The 26538-nt window shown below is 37.1% G+C and overlaps 1 protein-coding gene across 19 annotated transcripts in view; it reads right to left on the reverse strand.

The window, feature by feature from the left end:
• Window positions 1–26538, reverse strand: part of ZMYM4 (zinc finger MYM-type containing 4) — a 160500-nt gene that overhangs the window by 19451 nt on the left and 114511 nt on the right. For all 19 annotated transcript variants that reach the window (XM_045374916.3, XM_074012555.1, XM_045374925.3 and 16 more), the window contains 16 exons: window positions 21031–21205; window positions 20707–20919; window positions 16900–17050; window positions 16304–16419; window positions 14894–15169; window positions 14571–14721; window positions 13106–13278; window positions 12123–12273; window positions 10263–10403; window positions 9928–9965; window positions 8859–9003; window positions 5624–5742; window positions 4747–4918; window positions 3883–3936; window positions 3304–3483; window positions 2770–2864 (listed from right to left, as the gene is read on the reverse strand). In XM_045374916.3, coding sequence (XP_045230851.1) covers window positions 2770–2864; window positions 3304–3483; window positions 3883–3936; window positions 4747–4918; window positions 5624–5742; window positions 8859–9003; window positions 9928–9965; window positions 10263–10403; window positions 12123–12273; window positions 13106–13278; window positions 14571–14721; window positions 14894–15169; window positions 16304–16419; window positions 16900–17050; window positions 20707–20919; window positions 21031–21205 — 2350 coding nt within the window. The remainder of the gene's footprint in view (window positions 1–2769; window positions 2865–3303; window positions 3484–3882; window positions 3937–4746; window positions 4919–5623; window positions 5743–8858; window positions 9004–9927; window positions 9966–10262; window positions 10404–12122; window positions 12274–13105; window positions 13279–14570; window positions 14722–14893; window positions 15170–16303; window positions 16420–16899; window positions 17051–20706; window positions 20920–21030; window positions 21206–26538) is intronic.

Below are 26538 nucleotides of genomic sequence, written 5' to 3' on the forward strand. Positions count from 1 at the left end.
TTTTAGTAGAGATGGGGTCTCACTATATTGCCCAGGCTGGTCTCAAACTCCTGAGCTCAAGCAATCCTTCTGCCTTAGCCTCCCAAAGTACTAGGATTACAGGTATGATCACTGTGCTCAGTGAAAAATGAAATTTAAAAATAATACTATTTACAACAGCATCAAAATATCTTAAATACTTATGAGACAAACTTAACAGAATATAAGGAGACTTGTAATGGAGGACTATACCATGTTTCCAGATTAGAAGAATCAAAATTACTAAGATGTCAATTATCTCTCTCTGGATTCAGGACAGCCCCAACTGAAATTCTAGCAGGCATTTTTTTTTTTTTTTTTTTTTTTGAGACGGAGTCTCGCTCTGCCGCCCAGGCTGGAGTGCAGTGGCCGGATCTCAGCTCACTGCAAGCTCCGCCTCCCGGGTTCACGCCATTCTCCTGCCTCAGCCTCCCGAGTAGCTGGGACTACAGGCGCCGCCACCTCGCCCGGCTAGTTTTTTTTTTTGTATTTTTAGTAGAGACGGGGTTTCACCGTGTTAGCCAGGATGGTCTCGATCTCCTGACCTCGTGATCCGCCCGTCTCGGCCTCCCAAAGTGCTGGGATTACAGGCTTGAGCCACCGCGCCCGGCCAGGCATTTTTTTTTTTTAAAAGAAATTGACAAGTTGATTCTAAAATGTATATGGACATGCAAATGACAATTTTAAGAAGAACAAAGCTGGAGGATTTACACTCTTAAGTTCCAGACTCGCTGTAAAATCACAGTAGTCAGGACAGTTGGTACTGGTACAAAAATAGACATATAAGTCAATAGAATAGAGAGTTTCAGAAACAGACTGACACATACATATATGATTGACTTTTAACAGAGTTGCCAATGTAATTCAATGGGGAATGAATAGTCTTTTTCAAGGGCAGTGCTGGAACAACTGGATGTCCATATGCAAAAAATGAACCTTGACCCTTGCCACAACTCATACATAAAAATTACCTCAAAATAGATCACAAACATAAAAGTTAAAACTATAAAACTTCTAGAAGAAAATGTAAGAGAATGTGTTAGTTACTATGAGTTATGCAAACATTTTTAGATGAGGTATTAAAAAGCACGATCCATAAAATAACAAATTGATAAAAGGAACTTCCTCAAAATCAAAATCTGCTACTCATCATTACGAAAATAAAAAAGGAAGCAACAAAATAGGACCAAACTGATTTGATAAAGAAATTATGTCCACAGTAAAGAACACTTACAACTCAGCAAGATGACAACCAACCCAATAAAAAAATGAAAACAAAAAAATGTGCAAAAACTGTGAATAAACACTTTACCAAAGAAGACACATGAATGGCAAATACATATATTGAAAGATTCTCAACATCATTAATCATTAGGGAAAAACAAATTAAAACCATAATGAGGTACCACTATACATTGACTAGAATGGCTAAAATTTAAAATCAACAATACCAAGTGTTAGCAAAGTCATGGAGCAGATGGAACTCTCTCATACATTGCTGGTGGGACTGCAAAATGGTACATCTCCTTTGGAAAACAGTCTGGCAGCTTTCTTATAAAGTTAAAAATACACATAGCATAAAACCTAGCAATCTCATTCCTAGATCTTTTTCCTCAAGAGAAATGAAAACATATGTTCACACAAAGATTGATACTAAGATGTTCATAACATTTTGAGTAAGTTTTATTCAAAATAGCCCCAATCTGGAAACAACCCAAATTTTTATCACCTGTTAAACAGCTGAACAAATTATAATTTGTCCATATAATGAAATACTACTCAGAAATAAAAAGGAATCAACTACCGGGATTTGAATCTCAAAAACATTATGCTAAGTAAAAGAATTTAAACACAGAAGACTACATATTATAGGATTCCATTCATGTGAAATTTCAGAAAAGGCAAAGCAGTGGCATTGTGCATCAATCTGTACAGCAGATCGGTGGTTCTCAGCAGCCAGAGGGGCCGACTGCAAAAGGTCATAGTGGAACTTCTTGTTAAGTGGAATTGTTCATGATTGTGGTGGTAATTTTAAAAATAAAGCTATTATTCTTTCAACTTTGTATAGGAAAGCCCTGTCAATGTGAAAAACAGCCATGTGAACTTCACCATTTTACTATACTATAAAAATAGTGAACTACTCAGTATTCTTTATTTTTATTTTTTATTTTTATTTTTTGAGACGGAGTCTCACTCTGTCACCCAGGCTGAAGTGCAGTGGCCCAATCTTGGCTCACTGCAAGCTCCACCTCCCGGGTTCAGGCCATTCTCCTGAGTAGCTGGGACTACAGGCGCCCGCCACCACGCCTGGCTAATTTTTTGTATTTTTAGTAAAGATGGGATTTCACCATGTTAGCCAGGATGGTCTCCATCTCCTGACCTTGTGATCTGCCCAACTTGGCCTCCCAAAGTACTCAGTATTGTAACATGTAAAAAGAGCTAAATTTAGAGGCTACTCAAAAAGATAAAAGCATATAAAAGAATTATAAAAAGCTTTTTAAAGTAAACAAAGGAATACAAAAGAAAATCCTTAACTATAGAAACAAAAAAAAAAAGTTCCTACTGAAAGAAATGTAAATAAAATACATGGCTCTTGAATTCAAAAAACAAAAGTATAAAATTACCAGGCTGCAAAATAATATATGGAACTACCTGACTCTGGCTGTTACAGAGTTTTGAAAGCAGCAGGAACTAAATAATGCTTGTAGAATGAAGGAAAGAAAAGTCTAGAAAAGTTAAGCTGCAGCTTACTCTTCGTCTGGGTTGGGGGAAGCCATCTCTGTGTCGTCGTCTTGTTCGGGAACGTGCCTGGATTCCCTGGCCTTTATTAAGTGGGTCAAAGGATTCTATAATAATCAGCAGAAAGTACAACGTGAGGTAAATAACTCACAAATTTAAATAAAGACTTAGACTAGGAAAGTAATATAGGGTAATCATCACTATATTCATTAGTTTGTTTGTGATAAAATAAGAATTCCACTTATAGATTTAAACCAAGGATATAGTGCATAAATGACAACTTCATTGGCAATCAAGAAAACCTCTTACATGGCTACTATGGGAAAGGTTAAAAATAATTTTAACCAAATTAACCACTTATAAGAACAAGAAGGTACAAATTAACACCTACAAAGCCAGGGGCTATTTGTGCTCTAGATTATGACCTCTTAACACATTACACTGTTATTATCAATAACAATTGGCACTGCTTAATAGTGTCAATTCAGAATTGTACCAATCTTCTAAAATAAAAACTTTTCAGTGGACAGGTTACTGTACACAAACCTGATGGAAAATCTGCTTCCAGGTCCTGTTCAGTTTCCCCTTTTGAGAACTGCTTCAATTCTGAATCAGCCTCTTGCACAGCATTTGACTTTAAGGCATAGTGATTCAGCTCTTCCTCCCAGCTATGTGGAGTAGATACTGCCTCTGATTCAAGATCACCACTGTATGTACTTCCTTGGTCTGAAATATATAGATAACAAGCCCTCAAAATAAAATAATAGCCTCATCTTGACATGCTCGGAAAACTTCCTGAACCCCTAAATACCAAAAAATTAGATATGGTTGATGGACAATTATACAATCAAGAATGAAGTAACTTGTTCATCAGCCTCAAAGAACTGGATTCATATTTTTGGTAGGCACTTGAAAGCCTTATCTCAATTAATTTTTAAAACAAACATTTGAGGTGGCTTTTATTATTCCCACTACAAATTAATACACTTCATAGACATCTGATACCCCCCTTACAAATAGTTAAAATTACAAATATGAAATCGAAGTGTACTAATATTTTATAGGTTTCTATTACTAACAGAGGGTAGTATTTCTAAAAATCAAAACATATTTTCAACTACAAACCTTTTTCAAATATCTTGGTGTCTAGAAAGAGTTCCTGTTCAGAAGTTTGAGACTCTAAAGAAAAAGAAAAGCACATAAATAATTTATCTGTATAGACAACAAATTATATCTCAAATGAAATGACTGCACTATATACATCAATCATACTACAGAGTTCTAAGTAAATAGATTTCATATGCAGAAAGAATAATTCATTAATAAAACTAGACACTAGGAATAAATGCAGTTAAACAGATTACCACTGTTAATGGGGATTCTGGTTAGTATCATGTGCTTTGGAGTCAAATGTATCTGGATTCAAGTTCCGGTTCCGCCACTTCTGGACTGCACAACCAAGGCAAGTCCTACTTTCCAGATCAGAAATTTGAGGTACATAGTACCCCCTCCCCACCCCATAAGGTTGTCGTGAAGACTGAATGGGTCAAGGCACAAAATGCACTGAGCACAATGCCTAGGGTATAGCAAGCACACAAAACATTAACTATTGTTTTTATCATGATTCCACACTAGTAGTATGAGATCTATCTATCAGTTATTTTGAGCCAAATGGTTTTCCATCCTAAGGTTCTATTTACCCTCTACCAGCATGCTGGTTATTATCTAACAGGAATTCTTATGTGGAGACCATGGCTTCAATTAGAGAGATAATATTGGAAAATAATTGAATACCAATACTTGGTTTTCCTTCATAAAAACAGTAAGAGCTTTCAGAAGCACTAAAAAGTATAATCAACCTCACAGGCTTGGTATTCACAGACAATAAAGGTTTTAGAAACACCCTGTCTTATACTTAAAATTACTTGAGTCACCTGAAAATGTATAAAACGTGTTTTTTCTTTCTTTGCTTTTAAAGATTATACCAACCTCCCTGAGACAGAGTCTTCTCCTTCTCTTCATCTTCTGCAATCATTTCTGCCATCTCAAGGAGATCAGCTTCAAATGGATGTGTGGGAAGCTTTTCCTTAATGTCTTCAATACTCTCTGTAACTTTATCTTCACTATCCATTGAAGATGGAATAAGCATAGGGACGGGCATCTGAAAGACCAAGGATAGACTGAAGGCTTTCTTAGGCAACAGGTTTCTAGTCAAAAGTATGATTTGTGAGATGATTTAGGTATTAAAATGGTAAACAAATTTAGAATATATTCATTGCTAATGACTAAAATAGTCTTGCTAGTTTGCTTTTATAAGACTAGAGCCATTTAAATAAAATTTTGATAAGTGCTTTGGACACTCAACCAATTATGTCTCTGAATCCTCTAAAAGAATAATTCTATAACACACTTGCATTTTGTTTTTGTTGTTTTTGCTTGTATTTCTCACAATTTTCTTATAACTGTTTCCTTTAAGGACTCAGTACCTGGGAAAAATAAATTTGTAATTAAAAAATATATTTTCTTTAATCAAAAATGAGAATTATGTAAATCACAGTATTCTTTTCACCCTTACTAGAATCCAGGATTTCAACACACACCATTTCTGATCTTTTTCTATTTGAGTGGTCTCATTGTGCATGTAACTTTTTTAAAAAGCTACATTATAACCTTTTCTGAGAAGGGTGGGTACAAATAAAAGCAGTCATTTATATAATCCATGTTAAGTAATAATGGTAATATGATAACAGCCAATCAGAAGCAGATATATTTTACCAACAAATGAAAACCTTCTTCACAGAATTATACAATTTTAATTGAGGAAAATGCATGCTAAATTAGCTTTAATCTCTAAATGATTACTCACTGGAACTGGAATTCCAAATGGGACTGGAGCATATTGAGTATAAAGATGAAGAGGTATGGGAACAAACACTGGTACGGGAACTGGCACCACAATAATCTGGGGCTGACTTGGAGTGTCTTCTAACAATAACAACAACAAAATCACAAAAAGCAAACAAGGTTAGAAATATTTTAATAAGATTTCAAAATAAAAAAGCTTATGGAGGTTTATAGTTCAAAATAAGAGTGACCTGTGACACTACAGGAGTTCTTACAAAGGAGAAATAACTAAAGTAGCCAGAAAAAAAAAAAATCTTGAGTATAGCACTGACAAAAAGTGGGTAACAAATATCAGTGATGTGAGGAGCAAATGAATGCAGGATATAATTTAGATGGATAAATTGAAAGGATTGAAACAGGGATCCTAGAATATAGGCATGGAAAACCGCTTGCTAAAGAGGAGGCTGAATAGGGAGGGGCCATTTCAGTCATGCTATAAGGCACATTTCAAAATCATTTGTAGTAGATAGTGGGGAGATACTGAAGATTTTTTTAACACAGAGTAGTGACGAAAATGACATCAAAAAGATTAATTTGGCAACAATTTCAGCACTGAATAAAAATATATCAACTGTTAAAATAGGAGGCAATTATAATATGTAGAGCTAAGACGATGGGAGACTACTCTAGGTTATGATACCTCCAAAAAAGAATAAATATATATAGCAGATGTTCTAAGTATTAAAAGGATGAAACAGAACTTGGAAAAAAACTTGGAGAAAGTAGCAAGACAGAGGACTTATTCCATTATTTACCCAGACAGTCCCCAACTTAACGATGATTCAATACAGGATTTTTCAATTTTATGATGGTGCAAAAACAAGTATATACCATACTTCTGTATAGCACTGAATAAATTACATGGTATTAAAAACTTTATTATAAAATAAGCTTTGTGTTAGATGATTTTGCCCAACTGTAGGCTACTGTAAGAGTTCTCGGCATTTTTAAAATAGCCTAGGCCTAGTTATGATGTTCTAGAGGTTGGGCATATTAAACGCATTTTTGACTGATGATTTTTTTTAACATATGATGGGTACAACATTATAAGTCAAGGAGCATATAGAATCCTTTCTATGTGTCAGAGAATATGGTAGATAAGTGTAAAATCATTAATCTAGGAGAAAGGTAATGCTAGGGACAGAAAGTGAAAAGCTAACAATTTGACTACAGTTAGAAGTGGGAAAATAATATGGCATGATTTTTTTTTTTTTTTTAACAGATGGGGGTCCCACTATGTTGCCCAGGCTGGTCTTGAACTCCTGGGCTCAAGTGATCCTCTCGCCTCAGCTGTCCAAAGTGCTGGAAGTATGGGCATGAGGCACCACACTTGGCCAATAAACTTTACATAATACAGCAGACATTAAAAAATTGGTACTTAATTTAGAAACATCTGATAACCAAACTACATAATACTAAATAAACTGCTATTGATTAAAAAAAAAAAAAAAAAAAGAACTAAATCATTTATAGCCTTGCTATTTTGGTGTGTTCCATGGACCAGAAGCACTGAACTCTACCTGGGAGCTTATATGAAATGCAAAATCTCAGGCCTCACTGAATAAGAATCTACTTAGTAAAATTCCTGGATAATTCACGTGCATACTAATCTTTGAGAAGCAGTGGCTGACAGGATAGCCCTGCAGCTCTAGAAATCAAGAATCTCTTTCTAGTATAAAAATTCTGGGACTTTAAAAAAATGTTTAGTAGAGGCCGGGCATGGTGGCTCATGCCTGTAATCCCAGCACTTTGGGAGGCTGAGGCGGGCAGATCACCAGGTCAGGAGATCGAGACCATCCTGGCTAACACGGTGAAACCCCGTCTCTATTAAAAATACAAAAAGATTAGCTGGGCACGGTGGCGAGCGCCTGTCGTCCCAGCTACTCAGGAGGCTGAGGCAGGAGAATGGCGTGAACCTGAGAGGCGGAGCTTGCAGTGAGCCGAGATCGTGTCACTGCACTCCGGGCGACAGAGCCAGACCCCATCTCAAAGAAAAAAAATTTTTAGTAGAGATGGTCTTGCTATGTTGCCCGTGCTGGTCTTCAACTCTTGGGTTCAAGTGATACTCCCGCCTCAGCCTCCCAAACTGCTGGGATTATAGGTGTGAGCCACCACAATCGGCCAAAATTCCAGGACTTTTTGATGGCAGCATGAGGAGCTACAAAGATCTATTCCTTAGTGAAACAAGCAAAGAGGGTGAAAATGATTTAAAAACAGACATTTAAATTCTTGGGAAATTGTCCTAAAGGCATATACCAAATGAAGAAACATTTATTCAAGAAAATCTGTTTAAAATTTGGTAAGAACAGAGAGAGTCTGACATTTCAGCCATCACAACTCAGCTCAGATTGACAGAAACTCCACTCTGGGTAGCTGTGGCCAATAAAAATGGGCTTCCCTCCCCTCAGCTTCCAATCAAGTGTTACCGTATCTCATCAAGAATGGTAGGCCACAAGCATTTCTCATCCCCGCCAACTGAAAGCTGAAGAGGCTAAATTCCTGGTGAGTACGGGCAAGAGGTCAGGGGCTTCCCTTCACCCAGTTTCCATCCACTGGATGGAGGCTCTACCCTAGGAAAAGCAGGCCAAGAACACTGGGATCCTGATCACCCTCACCCCAGCTCACTCGTAGGACAGAAGTTTCATGCCAGGAGAGGCAAGCCAAGAAGGCCAGAGACTACCACCCTGCCCAGCATCCACAGAGGTGGCTCAGAGATTCTACCTGGGTGGGGGGGGGACAGTTCATTAAAAACAAACAAACAAACAAACAAACAAAAAGCTCTGAAGCTCTCTCAAAAGGAACTGACTTCATTTGAAACAGTGTGGAGTAGCCAAAAGAGACTATGGAGTAGTTCAAACCTAAGGTCATACTGTAAAACAATAGCACTTCCTAGAAGCCTGTCCATATAATTCCAAACCTTATGCTCATTCTATAATATAACATTGTCATTAATAAAAGAATTAAATGACTTGCTCACAGTATGGTATCACTGATTAACTTCCTTCTCTTTGACCCAACTTGTTAAGCCTCAGATGAGGAAAATACCTAACTCACAGGGATGCTGTGAGAACTAAACTGGGCAATGTACACAAACAACCAAACACATCACCTAGGAAATAGCAGGTATGCAATGTAAGTAAATCCTACATTTCTTTCCCTTAAAAAATTAATAAAGAAAGAAAGACCAAGGAACATACCTGTCTGGCATTCTTTGTTTTGGGTATGTGGTTTGCAAGAAGTGGCTTTAGTCTGTGTGATGGGTTTGCATAATAAAGCTTTGTTCTTCAAAAGCCTTGGAGGTTGGGAAGGTGGCAGTTTCAGGGCATCTGTTTGAGTACTTGCCTAGTAAAAAAAAAACAAATTAGAAACCAAAAACATTTTTTGAAATATCGCTGTAATTACAAGAAATATTATAATTTTAAAAGAAATGCCATATTGGAATTACATGGAGGACATAGCAAGTAAATATTCAACCAAATGTATGAGAAATACAATACTCCTAAAATATTAATAGTAATCAAGGAATGTTTTAATAACTATATATTACTCTGCATGTCTCTAATCACAATTTCTATTTACCAAGAAAAATGCTATTTCTATTATAACACATTGTTGATCAATAACAATGTTGGCTAAGTTTAAAATGAGAATTCTTACTTCCCGATTAAGACACAGGGGACTTAGATTCAAGATAACTTGGATAACTAGAAATAACAGAATCACTTATGATCATTTAAGTAACTTGAATAAAGACAATGTGAAAGTTATCCCAGAAACCTGGAGAAACACTTCAGAAATGCCACTGTTCCAGTCATAAGTTTTTCTCATTATTTATTTTCTTCTTTTAAGAGACAAAGCAGAAAATATTAATGGGTTAAAAAAAAGTTGTTTTTTTTTTTACAGTATAATCTGTACTGGGTTGGGGGGAGGATAAGCTACACTTTATAAATATTTTATTTATAACCTGAGTACATCACAAAACATCCAAAAGTCTTTCATGCCTAAACCCTGTACAATGTACTTCAATTTTGTGTAATTAAAAAAAAACTTTTAGTAACTACATAGCCAGCATTCAAAGATATTAAAGTACATAAAAGACCTATTTAAATAGCCAGAAAATCCTATTCCTGAACAAAGATTAAATGAGCTAATGAAATCTATTTCATATAATAAATAAAGGCGGGCAAATCAGCTCACACATATTTATACTGTACAAAAATGAAAAATAAATACAGTGACAATACCAATAAAAGTAATAAAACTTACATCACCAATGATTTTCGCTGTTACTGTTGGAACTGCACCTTGATATAAATTAAAACATAAATTTAGGATCTTTACAATTGTTTTAACATTAGCATTAAAAATTGATTATCAGTACATAAACACAAACCCTCATATGAAGAACATGTGTTAATTTAATTCAATGGAAGAGACTAGCAATTCTAAGGTATAAGATGAGATATGAAATTTGTGCAGCGAGCTACCATTCCTATTATGAATGTGTCAAATGTATGAAAATAATCCCTGATGAAAGGAAGTTAGAGGACCACTGCATTCAACCTAAATAGGCTAGATAAATGCTTTCCAATCAAGCCTACCTTGTAAGACACTGTTAGAATTCACTGTGGGCTGAGCAGCAGGGGCACTTGCCAGTGATACTACATTGGCTATAACTGGAGTCGAATCTTTTCTCAGAGATGGGGGTCCTGCTGAAGCAGCTTGAACCATGGAAATACTTGCTGATTAAAATAAAAATAAGGAAACCTCATGTGATTTATATGTACTTACACAGAAACTATTGCAAGGAAGTTAAACAATATTTTCAGGTTTGAGTAATTTCTGTTGGAGCAAAGTCACTGTAGGATTAACTGGGTTTTGGTTTTCTTTTTTTTTTTTTTTTTTTTTTGGAGACAGAGTCTTGCTCTGCCGCCCAGGCTGGAGTGCAGTGGCGTGATCTCAGCTCACTGTGACCTCTGCCTCCCGGGTTCAAGCGACTCTCCTGCCTCAGCCTCCCAAGTAGCTGGGACTACAGGTGTGTACTACCACGCCCAGTTAATTTTTTGTATTTTAGTAGAGACAGAGTTTCACCATGTTGGCCAGGATGGTCTCGAACTCCTGACCTCGTGATCCACCTGCCTCAGCCTCCCAAAGTGCTGTGGTAACAGGCGTGAGCCACTATGCCCTGGTTTTCTACTTTTTAACTAGTAAAACTTGAAAGTTTTCTATTTACTTTATCTTTACATGAAAATGCAACAAATAGTCTAACTTAACAACCAACAATGCAAATCCCCAAACACACAATACCAATGAAGATCACAGGTTAGGTTTAATGGACAATTAAGCCTAATGTTTTTCTTAAATCTTGCCTTTATATAGAAAGAATTTTTTTTTTAAGTTTTGGAGTAGGCTCTTATAGATTTTGCTTTTATTTGTAAGGAGACTATACTTAAAATTCTTCTCACTTTCAGGATGATACTAGTGTTGTTTGTTTTTAAATAATAAATTTTCTGAGATAAAATGGCCTAACTCTGCACACAGTGTGTAGTCTTGATAAGATAAGTTAAGTCCTGATACAATAAGTAAGCAACAAAGAGGAAGGGGCACCAGGTCGGGGAGAACAATGAGTAGTTACTCTGAGAGATCGCCTCCTACAGGTAGCCCCAGGAGCATGGAGCATGGCTTCATTCTGTAAGTAGCCCCCTACAGCAGGACCTTATAAAACTTCCCTCAAGCCCCTGCCTCTTTGCAGACTTCCCCTTCTCTGCTGTGCTGCTCACTGAAACCTTGCAACATATTTTCACACTTTCTCTAATAAATCTGCCTTTACCTATGACTTTCTTGGTAAATTCCTTTACAGCCCCGTGACACTGGCCCCAACTAGTCACACCCATGACATGACATATAGTTTTATTTTATTTTAATTTTTTAGAGGCAGGGTCTCACTCTATCATCCAGCTGGGATTGCAGTGCTGTGGTCACAGCTCACTGAACCCTTGAACTCCTGGCCTCAAGCTCTCCTCCCACCTCAGCATTCGAAAGGTGGTGGGACTACAGGCATGAACCATCACACCTGGCCTGCATATGGTATATTTAAAAGGTCATGTGATTTCGACTTTATGTCTTTTGTTATAAGTAGTCTCAAAGGATTTTTTAAGGAAGCCAATTATACTCAGTTACAAACCATTAACTGTTATCCTTTCCCATAAACTTCAGTTCTTACAGAGTTTATTTGATTCAATATTCTCAAAGAAACCTATTTAATAAAAAACTCATTTTACTCAGCTTTAATCTAAGGTGTTCAACAAAAAAAAAAAACTAAATGTTAATGATACTGAATACAAGGAAAATGAGGTTTCATGAAATTAATGACAACTGTTTACACAGTTCCTGATCTGTAAAAGAACAGTAGTTTCTAGTATTGACCAAAGACTCCATTCAGTACTTAAGGTTAATTTTACCTGCATTATTTTGTGAAGGCGGGTCACATACACTTTGCTGATTACAGAACATTAAGATACAAAGCAGGTTACAGAAATGTTTCATTTCCCCGCGCCATTTCAAGGACTCACTGAGTTTACCCTGTCGCTTACAAGCATCACATTTGGCCATCTAAAAAAAAGAAGGTAGTCAAGGAGTAAGAAACAAATTATCTGCAGTCTGACAGGACAAAAATAGGACACACATAACAAGTGAGGAAATTAACTTAGAATTTAGATCACAAAATTAAAGTTTGTCTTTATCAATTATTTTATACCTTTTGTTTTTTTGAGACGGAGTCTCGCTCTGTCACCCAGGCTGGAGTGCAGTGGCGCAATCTCTGCTCACTGCAAGCTCCGCCTCCCAGGTTCACGCCATTCTCCTGCCTCAGCCTCCCCAGTAGCTGGGACTACAGGTGCCTGCCACCACGCCCAGCTAATTTTTTTGTGTTTTTAGTACAGACAGGGTTTCATCATGTTAGCCAGAATGGTCTCAATCTCCTGACCTCGTGATCTGCCCACCTCAGCCTCCCAAAGTGCTGGGATTACAGGCGTGAGCCACCGCGCCCGGCTAATTTTATACTAATTTTTTTTAAAAAACATGTAACATACAGACTTCACTCTACAGCAATTAAAAAACAAAGTGAAATAAAAATAAGGTCTATCTTCCTCAGACTTCAGAAGACAAATTCACTTTATTTAAATAATAAATGAATAAAATTATAAGTTTAAATGTTTTAACGTCTTAAGACTGATATGTCTCCTACAGGAAATTAAAAACAAAAGAAAGAAAACTTCAATAACATTAAAGTCTTTCTAAATCTTATATTAATTGCTAGAAGGCATAAAACATTTAATACTTTAAAGTTTTAAATAATTAAATTGTCCTTTATATGACATGAAATTTAAAAAGGGAATAATTTATGCCCTAGCTTGAAAAACACAGGAATGTGAATTCTATTTACCTGATAGAACAAAACTGTATATTTGGACATGCATTCTTCACAACAGAACTCTTCCACTTTCCCTCCTAAATTATTCTGTACCAATTTGGGAGATGTCTGTAAACAATAACTGCACATTTTACAGTGATTTCCCCAACGTTTTGCCAAGTCATGTTTATAAAGCAATTTGCAACCTAAAAATCAGGAAAGATAAAATTAAATTAGGTAGAAATATTAGTTTTCTGCATCTTTAAATGGTCTAGGACAGGCCGGGTGCAGTGGCTCACACCTGTAATCCCAACACTTTGGGAGGCTGGCGGGAGGATTGCTTGAGCCCAGCAGTTTGAGACCAGCCTGGGCAACATGGCAAGACCCCATCTCAAATGAAAACAAAAACAACAAAAAAAGAAAAATAGTGGCCTAGGACAAAATGTTCACACTTGGGTCCTGACCAGTTCACAGATAAAGAGATCAACGTAGATTATCTATACTAGTTTTTGTTTTGTTTTGTTTTGTTTTTGTTTTAAATTATATAAGACAGGATAGGACAGAAGAGAAAGCATTAAACTGCATTGGTTTTATTTCATGAAACTTTTGGGGCCAGGCATAGTGACTCCCACCTGTAATTCCAGCACTCTGGGAGGCCAAGGTGGGTGGATCACCTGAGGTCAGGAGTTCCAGACCAGCCTGGCCAACATGGTGAAGCCCCGTCTCTACTAAAAATACAAAAATCATCCAGGTGTGGTGGCGGGTGCCTGTACTCCCAGCTACTCAGGAGGCTGAGGCAAGAGAATCGCTTGAACCCAGGAGGCAGAGGTTGCAGTGAGCCAAGATCGCTCCATGGCATTCCAGCCTGGGTGACAGAGCAAGACTCTGCCTCAAAAAACAAAATTTTTATTTAGGTATGTGAAAATATACGGGTCACAGTGTAAATGTATTTCTTCTTTTGTGTTATCAAAAGGTTTGAAAGCCCTTGCTCTAGAAGGCTAACTTAATACAGCTTTAGAGTAAAATAAAACATTATAAACATACAGAATAGTTATCTAAATAAGGAAAACAATCTTCCACATGTTAATTTGCATATTCAAACCATTTATATTCAGAAAAATAACGGCTGTTTAAAACAATAAAAGTATAACCTTAGAATATTACCATAATTTAAGGCATTCCATTTAGAAATAAGTACAAGAACTAGAAGATCTTTGAGGTCCCCATCAACCTAATAATGGGGAACCTAAGGATGTTAAATGTTGTTCACATCACATTCTTCTGCATTATACTTTGCAAATCTTTCACTTCATTTTAACATCCACATAATATAAGAAAACTGATCAAAAAAGAATGAACTAAGTGTAAATGAATCGGAAAGGCATTTACGTTATACATAAACAATAAAACAGATTAACCCTAGAGTGAAAGCTTAAATCATCAACTGCTTTTAAAACAACCAACATGCTCAGTAGGTAAGATAATCTTCTGTCTTTACCTTCACTACAGAATGACTTGTCAGCACCTGAGAACCGAACAGTCTCCTTTACAATTTTCTCAATTTTACAATATTCACACATTGCCATTACATTATTTATTTTCTTATATTCATCAGAACAATTCTTGCCACAGAACTGAAACATTTTGCCCTGCAAAGAAATAATCATTAAGTACTAATTAAACATTTGGTTTGTCTTATGGAACTCCATATCTCCCTTACTTTCAAAACAAATAGTGTAATTTTGGGAGATGCAAAGTTAAAAATAATTTTACAAATAGACCTATGTATACTCAAAATCTTATGAACATGCTATACTTTACCTTATAGTCAAGAAGTTCTGGTTTTGTGGCAAAAAGACGGTTACAGTGTTGACATTTGAGTTTCACAACACTTCGTGCAAACCCAACATGCTGGGACTGGGCAGCGAGACGCTGGAGACCAGCCGCAGCAGAGCTACTGATGGAGGTGGGAGAAACAGCAGACGTGCTACCTCCTCCAGCTGACACTGTGGAACCTGTGGGGATGCTTACAATTACTTGGCCCTGAGACAAGGGCACTACTGAAGAATTCATTCCAGTTGGTTTGTTGAATAAATTCTGGAAAAACAAAACAACGAAAAGGATCAATTTAATCTTTGTTAAAACAAAGAAGTATCGCACGCCTACATATGCCAAGCACAGTTCTAGGCATGTAAGGTACATCTATTAACAGGCAATGTTCCTGCCTCTGAGTAGCTTATAACGGAATGGGGGGAGTCTCATTTATGATGAAAAAATAAAATAATTTAACTAATAATCTTCCTCAAAAATAATATCTTCCCAATAGATAATATGGGTGATAAAAGTACCATTCAATTTTATAGAGGGCAGTTAAATGAAACTCCAAATACAGAATGAACTACAAATCCAAGTTTAATAGGAATGACATACAAACTTACACAATCCAGGCCCTAGCAAACACCTAATAAATGTGCATTACTATAGTAGGTGATAGGTTTGAATTTGTGTCCCTGACCAAATCTTATGTCCAATCGTAATCCCCAATGTTGGGGGAGGAGCCTGGCAGGAAGCGACTGGATCATGGGGGTGGATTTCTCCCCTGCTATTCTGTTGCTAGTGAGTTCTCAGGAAATCTGGTTGTTTAAAAGTGTAGCACCTCCCCACTTCTCTCTTTCCTCTTGATCCCATCATGTAAGACGTGCCTGCTTCCCCTTCGCCTTCCGCCATAATTGAAAGTTTCCTGGCCGGGCGCGGTGGCTCACGCCTGTAATCCCAACACTTTGGGAGGCCAAGGCGGGTGGATCACGAGGTCACCAGATCAAGACCATCCTGGCTAACATGGTGAAACCCCGTCTCTACTAAAAATACAAAAAAAATAGCCGGGCGTGGTGGTGGGCGCCTGTGGTCCCAGCTACTCGGGAGGCTGAGGGAGGAGAATGGTGGGAACCCGGGAAGCGGAGCTTGCAGTGAGTCGAGATCGCGCCACTGCGCTCCAGCCTGGGCGACAGAGCAAGACTCTCAAAAAAAAAAAAAAAAAAAAAAAAAGAAAAAGAAAGTTTCCTGAGGCCTCTCCAGCCATGCTACCTGTACAGCCTGTGGAACTGTGAGCCACTTAAACCTCTTTCTTTATAAATTACCCAGTCTAGGGTATTTCTTTAGAGCAGTGCAAGAACAGACTCATACAGTAGGTGACTCACTGACTGAAGAAGAGGAAGGTTCCTGAAGCCATACCTGGAAAGCTACCACACAGCTGTAGCTGCAGAAGTTGCGTATACTTCCATCTGACATGGCCAGGTGATACTGAGGAATTGCTGAGGTTTTACAACTGTTACACTGAACTTGTACACCTTAGCAAATAAAAAAAAAAAACCAATGAGTAATATGTACAGATGTACACAAAAGTATGAGAAATTAAATAATATACAAGAAAGGAAAATTCAAGGGTCAGGGTAAGTTGTACGAGCTGAAACTAAATCACGTCACATATAGGCAAAAACTAACCTAATACTGAAAATTTTTCTTTCCAATTTAAATTAATCAAAGTCTGCCCTGAACCTACCAAATAAATGAAACTTCAAAGAAATCAGGTGTGGATAAAGAAAATATATAAAAGAAGTCATATGAAAGCATTTTGGTAAGGGGGAAATGCATAAATAGGCATGCAAGTAAATAAATAAGCAATCAAGGTAACCGGTGATATTTTACAACAAATATCTGAAATATGTTAAATTTGCCTTAAAAATCAACCAAAAAATATACCTTAAAAACAAAGCAATAACCGTAATTTTTCAACTATTACATTTCATAGTTTATGAAACCAATATTACCTGCAGAAGTAACCATTTTAACTCTGTAAGCAGATAAGCAATTAACAGAACAGAAAAGCTCTGTCTTCCCCAAGCTATTGGTATTTTCAATCATTTCTGCTGAGGATCTCAATGATTTGCAAAGCGCACATGGTGTAATTTTGGCTGATTTCTATTAAGAGAATAAAACAACATTCATTTTTACTAAATTCCTAGTAAAAGCATAATTCTTTGAAATGTTTATACTCAACACTTTTGAAATACTTGAAATCAGTGATTTTCAAATTTTTATGACTGTAATCCTCAATAAGAAGTTTCACGGTACACACATACTTCCGAGATTTTGCATCTGTGTATTATGCATGTATGTAATAAAACTGAAAACAGTTTTACACAGGAATAAATATCATGATAACATGTAATGCATGTTATTTTTTGATATTTTCCAATCTATTCTATTTCATTAAAAAAGTAATGCGGCCGGGCTCAGTGGCTCACTACTGTAATCCCTGCACTTTGGGAGGCCGAGGTGGGTGGATCGCCTGAGGTCAGGAGTTCAAGACCAGCCAGGCCAACATGGTGAAACACCGTCTCTACAAAAATACAAAAAAAAAAAAATTATCTGGGAGTGGTGGCAGATGCCTGTAATCCCAGCTATTCGGGAGGCTGAGGCAGGAGAATCACTTGAACGCAGGAGGCGGAGGTTACAGTGAGCCAAGATCGTGCCACTGCACTCCAGCCTGGGTGACAGAGCAAGATTCTGTCTCAAAAAAAAGAAAAAAAATAATGCTGGTTATAACCTAGTAATTAATTTCAGGGTCTATTAATAGGTCATAACCATAGTTTTAAAAACATTAAATAACAGGAAGTTCATGCTTTTATACTGTATCATCCTATAAATTGAAATAACCCCCCAAAGGTGCTTATAAATATGAATTTAAGGAAATTAGTAAACTTATTAGGCAACTTATTGGCAAATAGTCTACCACTAATAAATAAAAAAATACTCTGTAAGCGTAAAGTGAGAGCAAACCTGGGATATCACAGGTGTCCAAATACAAACAACCAGAGTCCGTTATCTTAAGTCTTCACCCAATTAGGGATTCAGCAGCAAAGAATGCTAAGTATTATTAACATATCACACATTCAGGATAATTTATAAAGTATGTCCAGCACCAATTAGGAGATTTTTAAGAGCAATCTTCCTTCTTAAAGAATCAATATGTGAAACTTGACATTAAAATAAATACACAGTAAAGTGAACATATGCCTGAATGCTGGAATGTCTTCTAAATCTCTAAACCCATTTCCCTCTCCTCCCTAATGAGGACTGTAAAAGCAAACCTCATTTGTAAAGACCCAGGTCAAGAGTTACCTCTGTGAAGCTTTCACTGATAGTCTCATCTTTCCCTATCAAGTAGAGCTGACTATGCTCCCTTTGTGGCCCACTGTACCCAGAATACTTCCATCATGGCATCTCTGTTTACTCATCTATATGTCTGTCTTTCTCAGGAGACAGGCAGCCCCTCAAAACAGAAATTACATCTAATGCTTGTTGAATGAATTATATATAAGGAAGAAAGGAAAGTAGCAGAAATGACCATCTACAATGCCCCAGTTACATACTAGGCATTCTTTCATCCTTACTTTCTATAATCCTAAAAACACCCCAGTGACATAGGTGGTATTACAGTTATTTACAGATAGAAAAACTGGGACTCAGGGAGCTTAGCTGCTTTCCCCAAGGTAAAACTGTATTTGAACATAAGGTCTGGAATTAAATCTACATCTGCCTTACTTCTAAATTCCAGTTCTTTCTCTACCACAGCAGATATAATACATGAGAAATTTAATAGATTTTGGCTAAATTAAAAGTAAAGGATAAATTTAAAATTAAGATGTTTCATCCTATTTCTCCCTCTCTTGTGGACTACGACTCATCTTTCAATGGATTGAATCCAAGTAACTTTTAGTACCTGATACAGTATCAGGAAAAGAACAGTCTTTTGGAAAAAGATAAAACAATGAAGATGTGGGGATTTTTTTTCCTTTGAGAACAAAAGGAAAATTCCAAATTTACTACAAAGTTTAAATTCCAAAATTAGTACAAAGTTTTAAGAACAATTAACAAGAAAGTTCCTAATCAATGCTATTAAATTCACCAATTTGGTAAACTGTATAAAAATTCACTATTCTAAGGAAAAGAATGTTAGCAAATGCACTTACATAAAGAGACATTATAAAATTAAAAATATTAAAAGTACTTACCTCGTAAATATATACATCTACTATGGACCCACAAAAATTAAAACTATATATATATATATAGCATTTACTATTCCTTTAAGTTTATCAATTTTAAAACTAATATTTGGTCAAAGTTCACTAACAAATCGAATACACACAAAACTACATAAAAGACATTTGTTACACAGAGTTCATCCAGTTCATCCCATGCACACCTCATCAATTCACAAATATATAATTCACATCTATTTTTTCCTATTTCATAAAGATAAGAAAAATCCTTTACTGTAACAATTAATGATATAATTTTGATTTTCTGGCTTTCAATTTTAATTCTGTGAATCAGATTTCAAGAATACATATGCAACTTGAACCCTTCCTTATCAAATAAGAAGTATATATGCAAATCTCACATGCTGGAAAGAAGGCTATACACCAAAATGACAGGATTTGTTATCTATGAGAGATACACTATATTTCTTCGTGTTTGTTTTTTTTTTAACTTTCAAAATATTGTTGAAGAATACAAATCACTTTTGAAATAAAAAAGCCATATTGGCCAGGCCTGGTGGCTCACACCTGTAATCCCAGCACAGGGATTGGGAGGCTGAGGCAGGTGGATCACTTGAGGTCAGGAGTTCGATACCAGCCTGACCAATATAGTGAAACCTCATCTCTACTAAAATTACAAAAAAATTAGCCAGGCCTGGTGGTGGGCGCCTGCAATCCTAGCTACTTGGGAGGCTGAGGCAGGAGAATTGCTTGAACCAGGGAGGCAGAGGTTGCAGTGAGCAGAGATCATACCACTGCACTCCAGGATGGGAGACAGAGAGTGAGGCTCCATCTCAAAAAAAAAAAAAAAAAAAAAAAAAAAAAAAAAAAGCCATACTCTAAAAACATGTATTTCAAATGCATAAACATGTATAAACAAATGCATGAACAAAACTGCTGCTTATAGAACTCTTTATGAATATTTAATGCACATTTATTCAACAAATACTATTTCCATATAAAGAATACCAGTTAAGCAAGTAGTAAATTCTCTCTCTCTCTCTCTCTATATATATATACACACACACACACACACATACATATATATCTTTTTTTTTTTTGCGACAGAGTTTCGCTCTTGTTGCCCAGGCTGGAGTGCAATGGCGCGATCTTGGCTCACTGCAACCTCCACCTCCCGAGTTCAAGCGATTCTCCTGCCTCAGCCTCCCGAGTAGCTGGTATTACAGGGATATGCCACCACACCTGGCTAATTTTTGTATTTTTAGTAGAGATGGGGTTTCTCCATGTTGGTCAGGCTGGTCTCGAACTCCCGACCTCGGGTGATCTGCCCGCCTCAGCCTCCCAAAGTGCTGGGATTACAGGTGTGAGCCACCAGGCCTGGCCAATATGGCTTTTTTATTTCAAAAGTGATTTGTATTCTTTAACAATATTTTGAAAGTTAAAAAAACTTTTTTAACGCCCGGCCAGTAAACCCAATATTGTAAAACAACATTTTCATAAATAATTTCAACTAAAAATACAGAATACCTGAAATGAGCAAAGACATCAAGAGTAAACATGGTCATGTACCTGCTTGTATGCTGTGATACACGATGAACTACAAAACTTCTTAGACTGTCCCTCTATCTGAAGCATGTGGCATTGTCCCGACCCACTGTAACAGTAACCCCCACAGTTCTCACAACAGTTCATGGTGAGGTTGTTAGCAGAACGAAACTTAGAGAAGCAGGCATCACTGCAAAGTTTATGGACCACATTCTGGTAATTAACTTCATGTCGAATCTAGAAATTAAAACACAGCAACACAAAGACAAGGAGCAGAGACCATCAAAAGCTGTTCTTTAAGCACAAACAATTAGACTCCTGCCCCAATCAAGGAAAATGGTAACTTACAACAGCATTCTTCTGACACATGCTGCATTTGGTTGAAATACTATTTGTATTTATAGTAACAATTGGTTTTTTTTTCAGTTCATATGTTGACAAACATGACTGACTGCAAAAATCTTTACTAGTGGTGGTATTTTCAAACTGGGCACTGATCACATCCTTTGGATTTAAAATGTCTCTAAAAATAAGAAAAAAAAAACATAAGCCATAGTGTAAATTCATTTGTTTTTCCCTTCTGTGAGCTAAAATAACTAAATAAAACACAGGCAATTATACTGTGGGGAAATAACACTGGAATTTAAGTTTAAAAACTTGAATTTTCTGAGAGACACTTAAAAATTGCTTTGATCCTTAAATTCTTTTCTATGAAGTGGAATTAATACAGCACCTACTTCATAGAACTGTTATGAGAATAGTATGTTTCAAAGACTAAAAGGAAAACATCAAATGATTAGCATTCATTATCTCTACAGGAGGGATTATAAGAGATTTTTATTTTCTAGAATTATCTAGATTTTCAAAATATTCTTTAAAAAATACTGTATTACACTTGTCAAAAATTAGTATCTTTTAAAAGTAAACATATATTTTACACTACACAGTGCATATTCTAGCATAGCTATATAACATTACCATATCTAAATAATTTAATTTCTAAGCATTAGTAACAAAGGCAATGAAGATTAAAACCCTAATCATTAAGGCTCCTTACCACTCCAACCCTAATCCCACCAAACCACTCATTCTATAGTAGTTTACCAGATAGTTCAAGTGGAAACCATATTAAAAACCAATTTTTCAAACTGGTGAAATTTTCTAATCAATGTCTCTCTCCCATGAGTATACATCCACATAAGAGTTAATAAACTGTTTTATACTCATGCTTGTATCTTAAAGAGATTACACTAATAGGGTACTTTTAAAGAAAAGATTACAGGCATACCTTGTTTTATTGTGCTTCACAGATACTGCACTTTTTAACAAATACAAGGCTTGCAGCAACCCTGCCTCACACAAGTCTATCAGTGCCATTTTTCAACAGCATGTGCCCACTTCATGTCTCTGCATTATATTTTGGTAATTCTCCCAGTATTTCAAATGTTTTTGTTTTATAATATGTTTTTCTGTGATCAGTGAACACTGATGTTACTATTGTAATTGTTTTGGGGAGTAACCATGAACCATGGCAATGTAAGATAGCAAACTTAATTGAAAAATGTGTGTGTTCTGACTGCTCCATTGACCAGCCACTTCTGTATGTCCCCTACTCCTCAGGCCTCCCTGTTCCCTGAGGCACAACAATATTGAAGGCAGGCCAATGAATAACCTCACAATGGCCTCTAAGTGTTCAACAAAACGAATAGTCCAACATTTCTCACTATAAATCAAAAGCTAGAAATGATTGTGCTTAGTGAGGAAGGCATGTGGAAAGCTAGACCTCTTGTGCCAAACACTTAACCACAAGGTAAATGCAAAGGAAAAGTTCTTGAAAGACTAAGAAGGTTACTCCAGTGAACGACATGAATGATAAGAAAGTGCTTGGCCGGGCATGGTGGCTCACACCTGTAATACCAATAATCTGGGAGGCCGAGGTGGGCAGATCAGCTGGGATCAGGAGTTGGAGACCAGCTTGGCCAATATGGCGAAACCACATCTCTACTAAAAAATGCAAAAATTAGGCAGGGCTCAGTGGCTCATGCCTGTAATCCCAGCACTTTGGGAGGCCAAGGTGGGTGGGTCACGAGGCCAAGAGATCAAGACCATCCTGGCCAACATGGTGAAACCCCATCTCTATTAAAAATACAAAAATTAACTAGGTGTGGTGGCACATGACTGTAGTCCCAACTACTCGGGAGGCTCAGGCAGGAGAATTGCTTGAACCCTGGAGGCAGAGGCTGCAGTGACCTGAGATTGTACCACTGCACTCAAGCCTGGGTAACAGAGAGACACTCCGTCTCAAAATAACAACAATGAAAAAAAGAAAGTGCAACAGTCTTACTGCTGATGTGGAGAAAAGTTACAGTGCTCTAGATAGAAGATCAAACCAGCCACAACATCCCCTTAAGCCAAAGCCTAAGCCAAAGCCTAACCCAGAGTAAGGCCCTATGGCTCTCTTGAATTCTAGGAAGACTGAGGTAAAGAAGCTGCAGAAGTTTAGAGCTAGCAGAGGTTAGCTCATACGGTTTAATGAAAGAAGCTAGCTCTGGAACATCAAAGTACAAGGTGAAGCAGCAAGTGCTGATGGAGAAGCTGTAGCAAGTTATCAAAAATATCTAGCTAAGACAACCTATGATGGTGGCTACACTAAATAAGATATTCAATGTAGAAGAAACAGTCTTCTATTGAAAAACGATGCCATCTAGGATTTTTCATAGCCAGAGAGAAGTCAATGCCTGGCTTCAAAGGACAGGCTGACTCTCTTGTTAGGGGCTAACGTAGCTGGTGACTTCAAGTAGAAGCCAACGCTCATTTACCTTTCAAAAATCCTAGGACACTTAAAATATTCCTTTCAAAATACTCCTGCTCATTGACAATACATCTAGCCACTGAAGAGTTCTGATGGAAATGTACAAGAGATTAATGTTATTTTCATACCTGCTTACCCAGTATCTATTCTGCAGCCCGTGGATCAAGGAGTAATTTCAATTTTGCAACTCATTATTTAAGAAATACATTTCCTAAGGCTACAGCTGCCATAGATAGTGATTCCTATAATGGATCTGGCCAAAGGAAATGAAAAAGCTTCTGGAAAGGATTCACCATTCCAGATGACATTAAGAACATTCATGATTAATGAGAGGAAATCCAAATATCATCATTAATAGAAGCTTGGAAGTAGGTAACTTCAGTCTTCACAGATGACTCTGAGGAGTTGGAGACTTCTGTGGAGGAAATAACTACAAATGTGGGAGAAACAGTAAGAGAACTAGAGTGGAGCCTGAAGATGCGACTGAATTGCTGCAATCTCATGATAAAACTTGAACAGATGAGGAGTTGCTTCCAATGGATCAGCAAGGAAAGTAATTTCTTGTCATGGAATTTACTCCTGGTGCAGATGCTGTGAACTTTGGTGAAATGACACCAAAGGATTTAAAGCATTGTATAAACTTAGTTGATAAAGCAATGGTAGAGTCTGAGAGTACTGACTCCAATTTGGAAAGTTCTTCTCTGGGTAAAATGCTATCAAACATTATTGCATGCCACAGAGAAACTTTTTGTGAAAGGAAGAGTCAACTGATGTGACAAACTTCATTGTTATCTTAAGAAATTGCCACAGCCACCAAAACCTTCAGCAACCATCACCCTGAATTAATCAGCAGTCATCAACATTGAAACAAGACTGTCCACTAGTAATAAGATTATGACTCACTGAAGGCTCATATGATTGTTAGCACTTGTTAGCAATACAGTCTTTTTAATTTAAAAATGTACGTTGGTTTTTAAAGACTTAATGCTATTGCACACTTAACAGACTACGGTATAAACACAACTTTGATATGAACTGAGAAGCCAAAAAATTAGTATCACTCACTTTATTGAGATAACTCACTTTATTGCTTTATTGAGCTATTTGCTTTATTGAGGTGGTCTGGAACCAAACCCTGAAAATCTCTAAAGTATGGCTATACAAATATCTCTGCTTCAGTAAAATAGTAGATATAATGGGAAATCATCATTAGGAACACCTAATATTATACTATAATACATAACTCCATACCTTGCCATCTTTCATATTTAGCAGCTCTAGACTGCTTTGCTTTTTGCATTTCCTGTTATTTTCAAAATTAGGTTTTACTGTATTTCATAGAGGGGTATTTAGTGAGAAGTTACATTGAGCCAGACATTAATGAAACCGTGAGTCAAAATATGGTCCCCGTATGGGCCGGGTGCAGTGGCTCACACTGTAATTCCAGCACTTTGGGAGGAGGCAGCAGGTGGATCACTTGAGGTCAGGAATTTGAGACTAGCCTGGCCAGCATGGCAAAACCCTGTCTCTACTATAAATACAAAAATTAGCCAGGCGTGGTGGCATGCGCCCGTAGTACCAGCTACTTGGGCGGCTGAGGCAAGAGAATTGCTTGAACCTGGGAGGTGGAAGTTGCAGTGAGCTCAGATTGCACCACTGCCCTCCAGCCTGGGCAATGGGGCAAGACTCCATCTCAAAAAAGAGATGTATGTACTTCAGGAGCTCAGAGTTACTGTGACAAATAGACAAATATTTTATAAAATACTGTAACAGAAGCATTATTAAAATAGTATAGGCCAGGTGCGGTGGCTCACGCCTGTAATCCCAGCACTTTGGGAGGCCGAGGCAGGCGGATCACCTGAGGTCAAGAGATCAAGACCATCCTGGCTAATACGGTGAAACCCCATCTCTACTAAAAATACAAAAAAATTAGCTGGGCATGGTGGTGTGTGCCTGTAGTCCCAGCTACTCAAGAGGCTGAGGCAGGAGAATAGCTTCAACCTGGAAAGCAGAGGTTGCAGTGAGCCAAGATTGCGCCACTACACTCCAGCATGACGACAAAGTGAGACCCATCTCAAAAAAAAAAAAAAAAAAAAAAAAGTATAAATAATTTTTGGAGAAGACAGGAATAACGTGCCATAAAAATATAAATGAAGAAACAATTATTTCAGACTACATGTAATGTGAAAGGCAACCCAAAGGGTGATATTTTAGCTGGACCTTAAATAGGCGTTTTCTAGAAGGTTAAGGAGATAAGAATTGGCAACAGCATGGATCAAGGAAATGGAAGTATAAAATTAGGTATTTTTCACTGCTCTCACTATGCTTAGAGTCCAATGAGATTACATCTTATTGTGGTAGTGGATTGTATCTTATGACAGAATGAGAAGAAACAATCTCATTCCAGTTAGTGAAAATTCAGAAAAGGTACAGACAATCTGCATGTTACTTCTCTGAATATCATTATACCAAGAATCTGATCTAACAGTATTAACAAAATTATCCTCCAAATTACCTCTTTTCTGCAGAATATGAGATTTTTTTTTTTTTTTAAAGATAGGGTCCTGCTCTGTCACCTAGGCTGAAGAGCAGGAGTGTGATCATAGCTCACTGCAGCCTCAAACTGCACTCAAGAAATCCTCTCGCCTCATTCTCCCAAGCAGCTGGGCTTACAGGCATGTGGCACCACAGCTGGTTAATTTTTTAACTTTTTGTAGAGATGAGGTTTCATTGTGTTGCCCAGGCTGGTCTCGAAATCCCGGGCTCATGCAATCCTCCTACATTGGCTTCCTAAAGTGCTGGGATTACAGGTATGAGCCACTGCTCCCAGCCAAGACAGATTTTTTAAACCAAATTATTAGGTCCCTATCATTAAGGAAACCTAAAAATTAAATGGCAACCAAAATGTTTTCAGAGTTTAAGTTAAATTCAAGAGGCTAAGAGATAAGATTACCAAAAATTAAGAAAAATAAAATTTATTCTGAATAGCTAATGAGCTTCTTCTAACCTAAGTGCTACTGCTATATTTCTACTGGTCTACAATA

The sequence above is a fragment of the Macaca fascicularis genome, chromosome 1, assembly GCF_037993035.2.
Source record: "Macaca fascicularis isolate 582-1 chromosome 1, T2T-MFA8v1.1".
Lineage (NCBI taxonomy): Eukaryota > Metazoa > Chordata > Mammalia > Primates > Cercopithecidae > Macaca > Macaca fascicularis.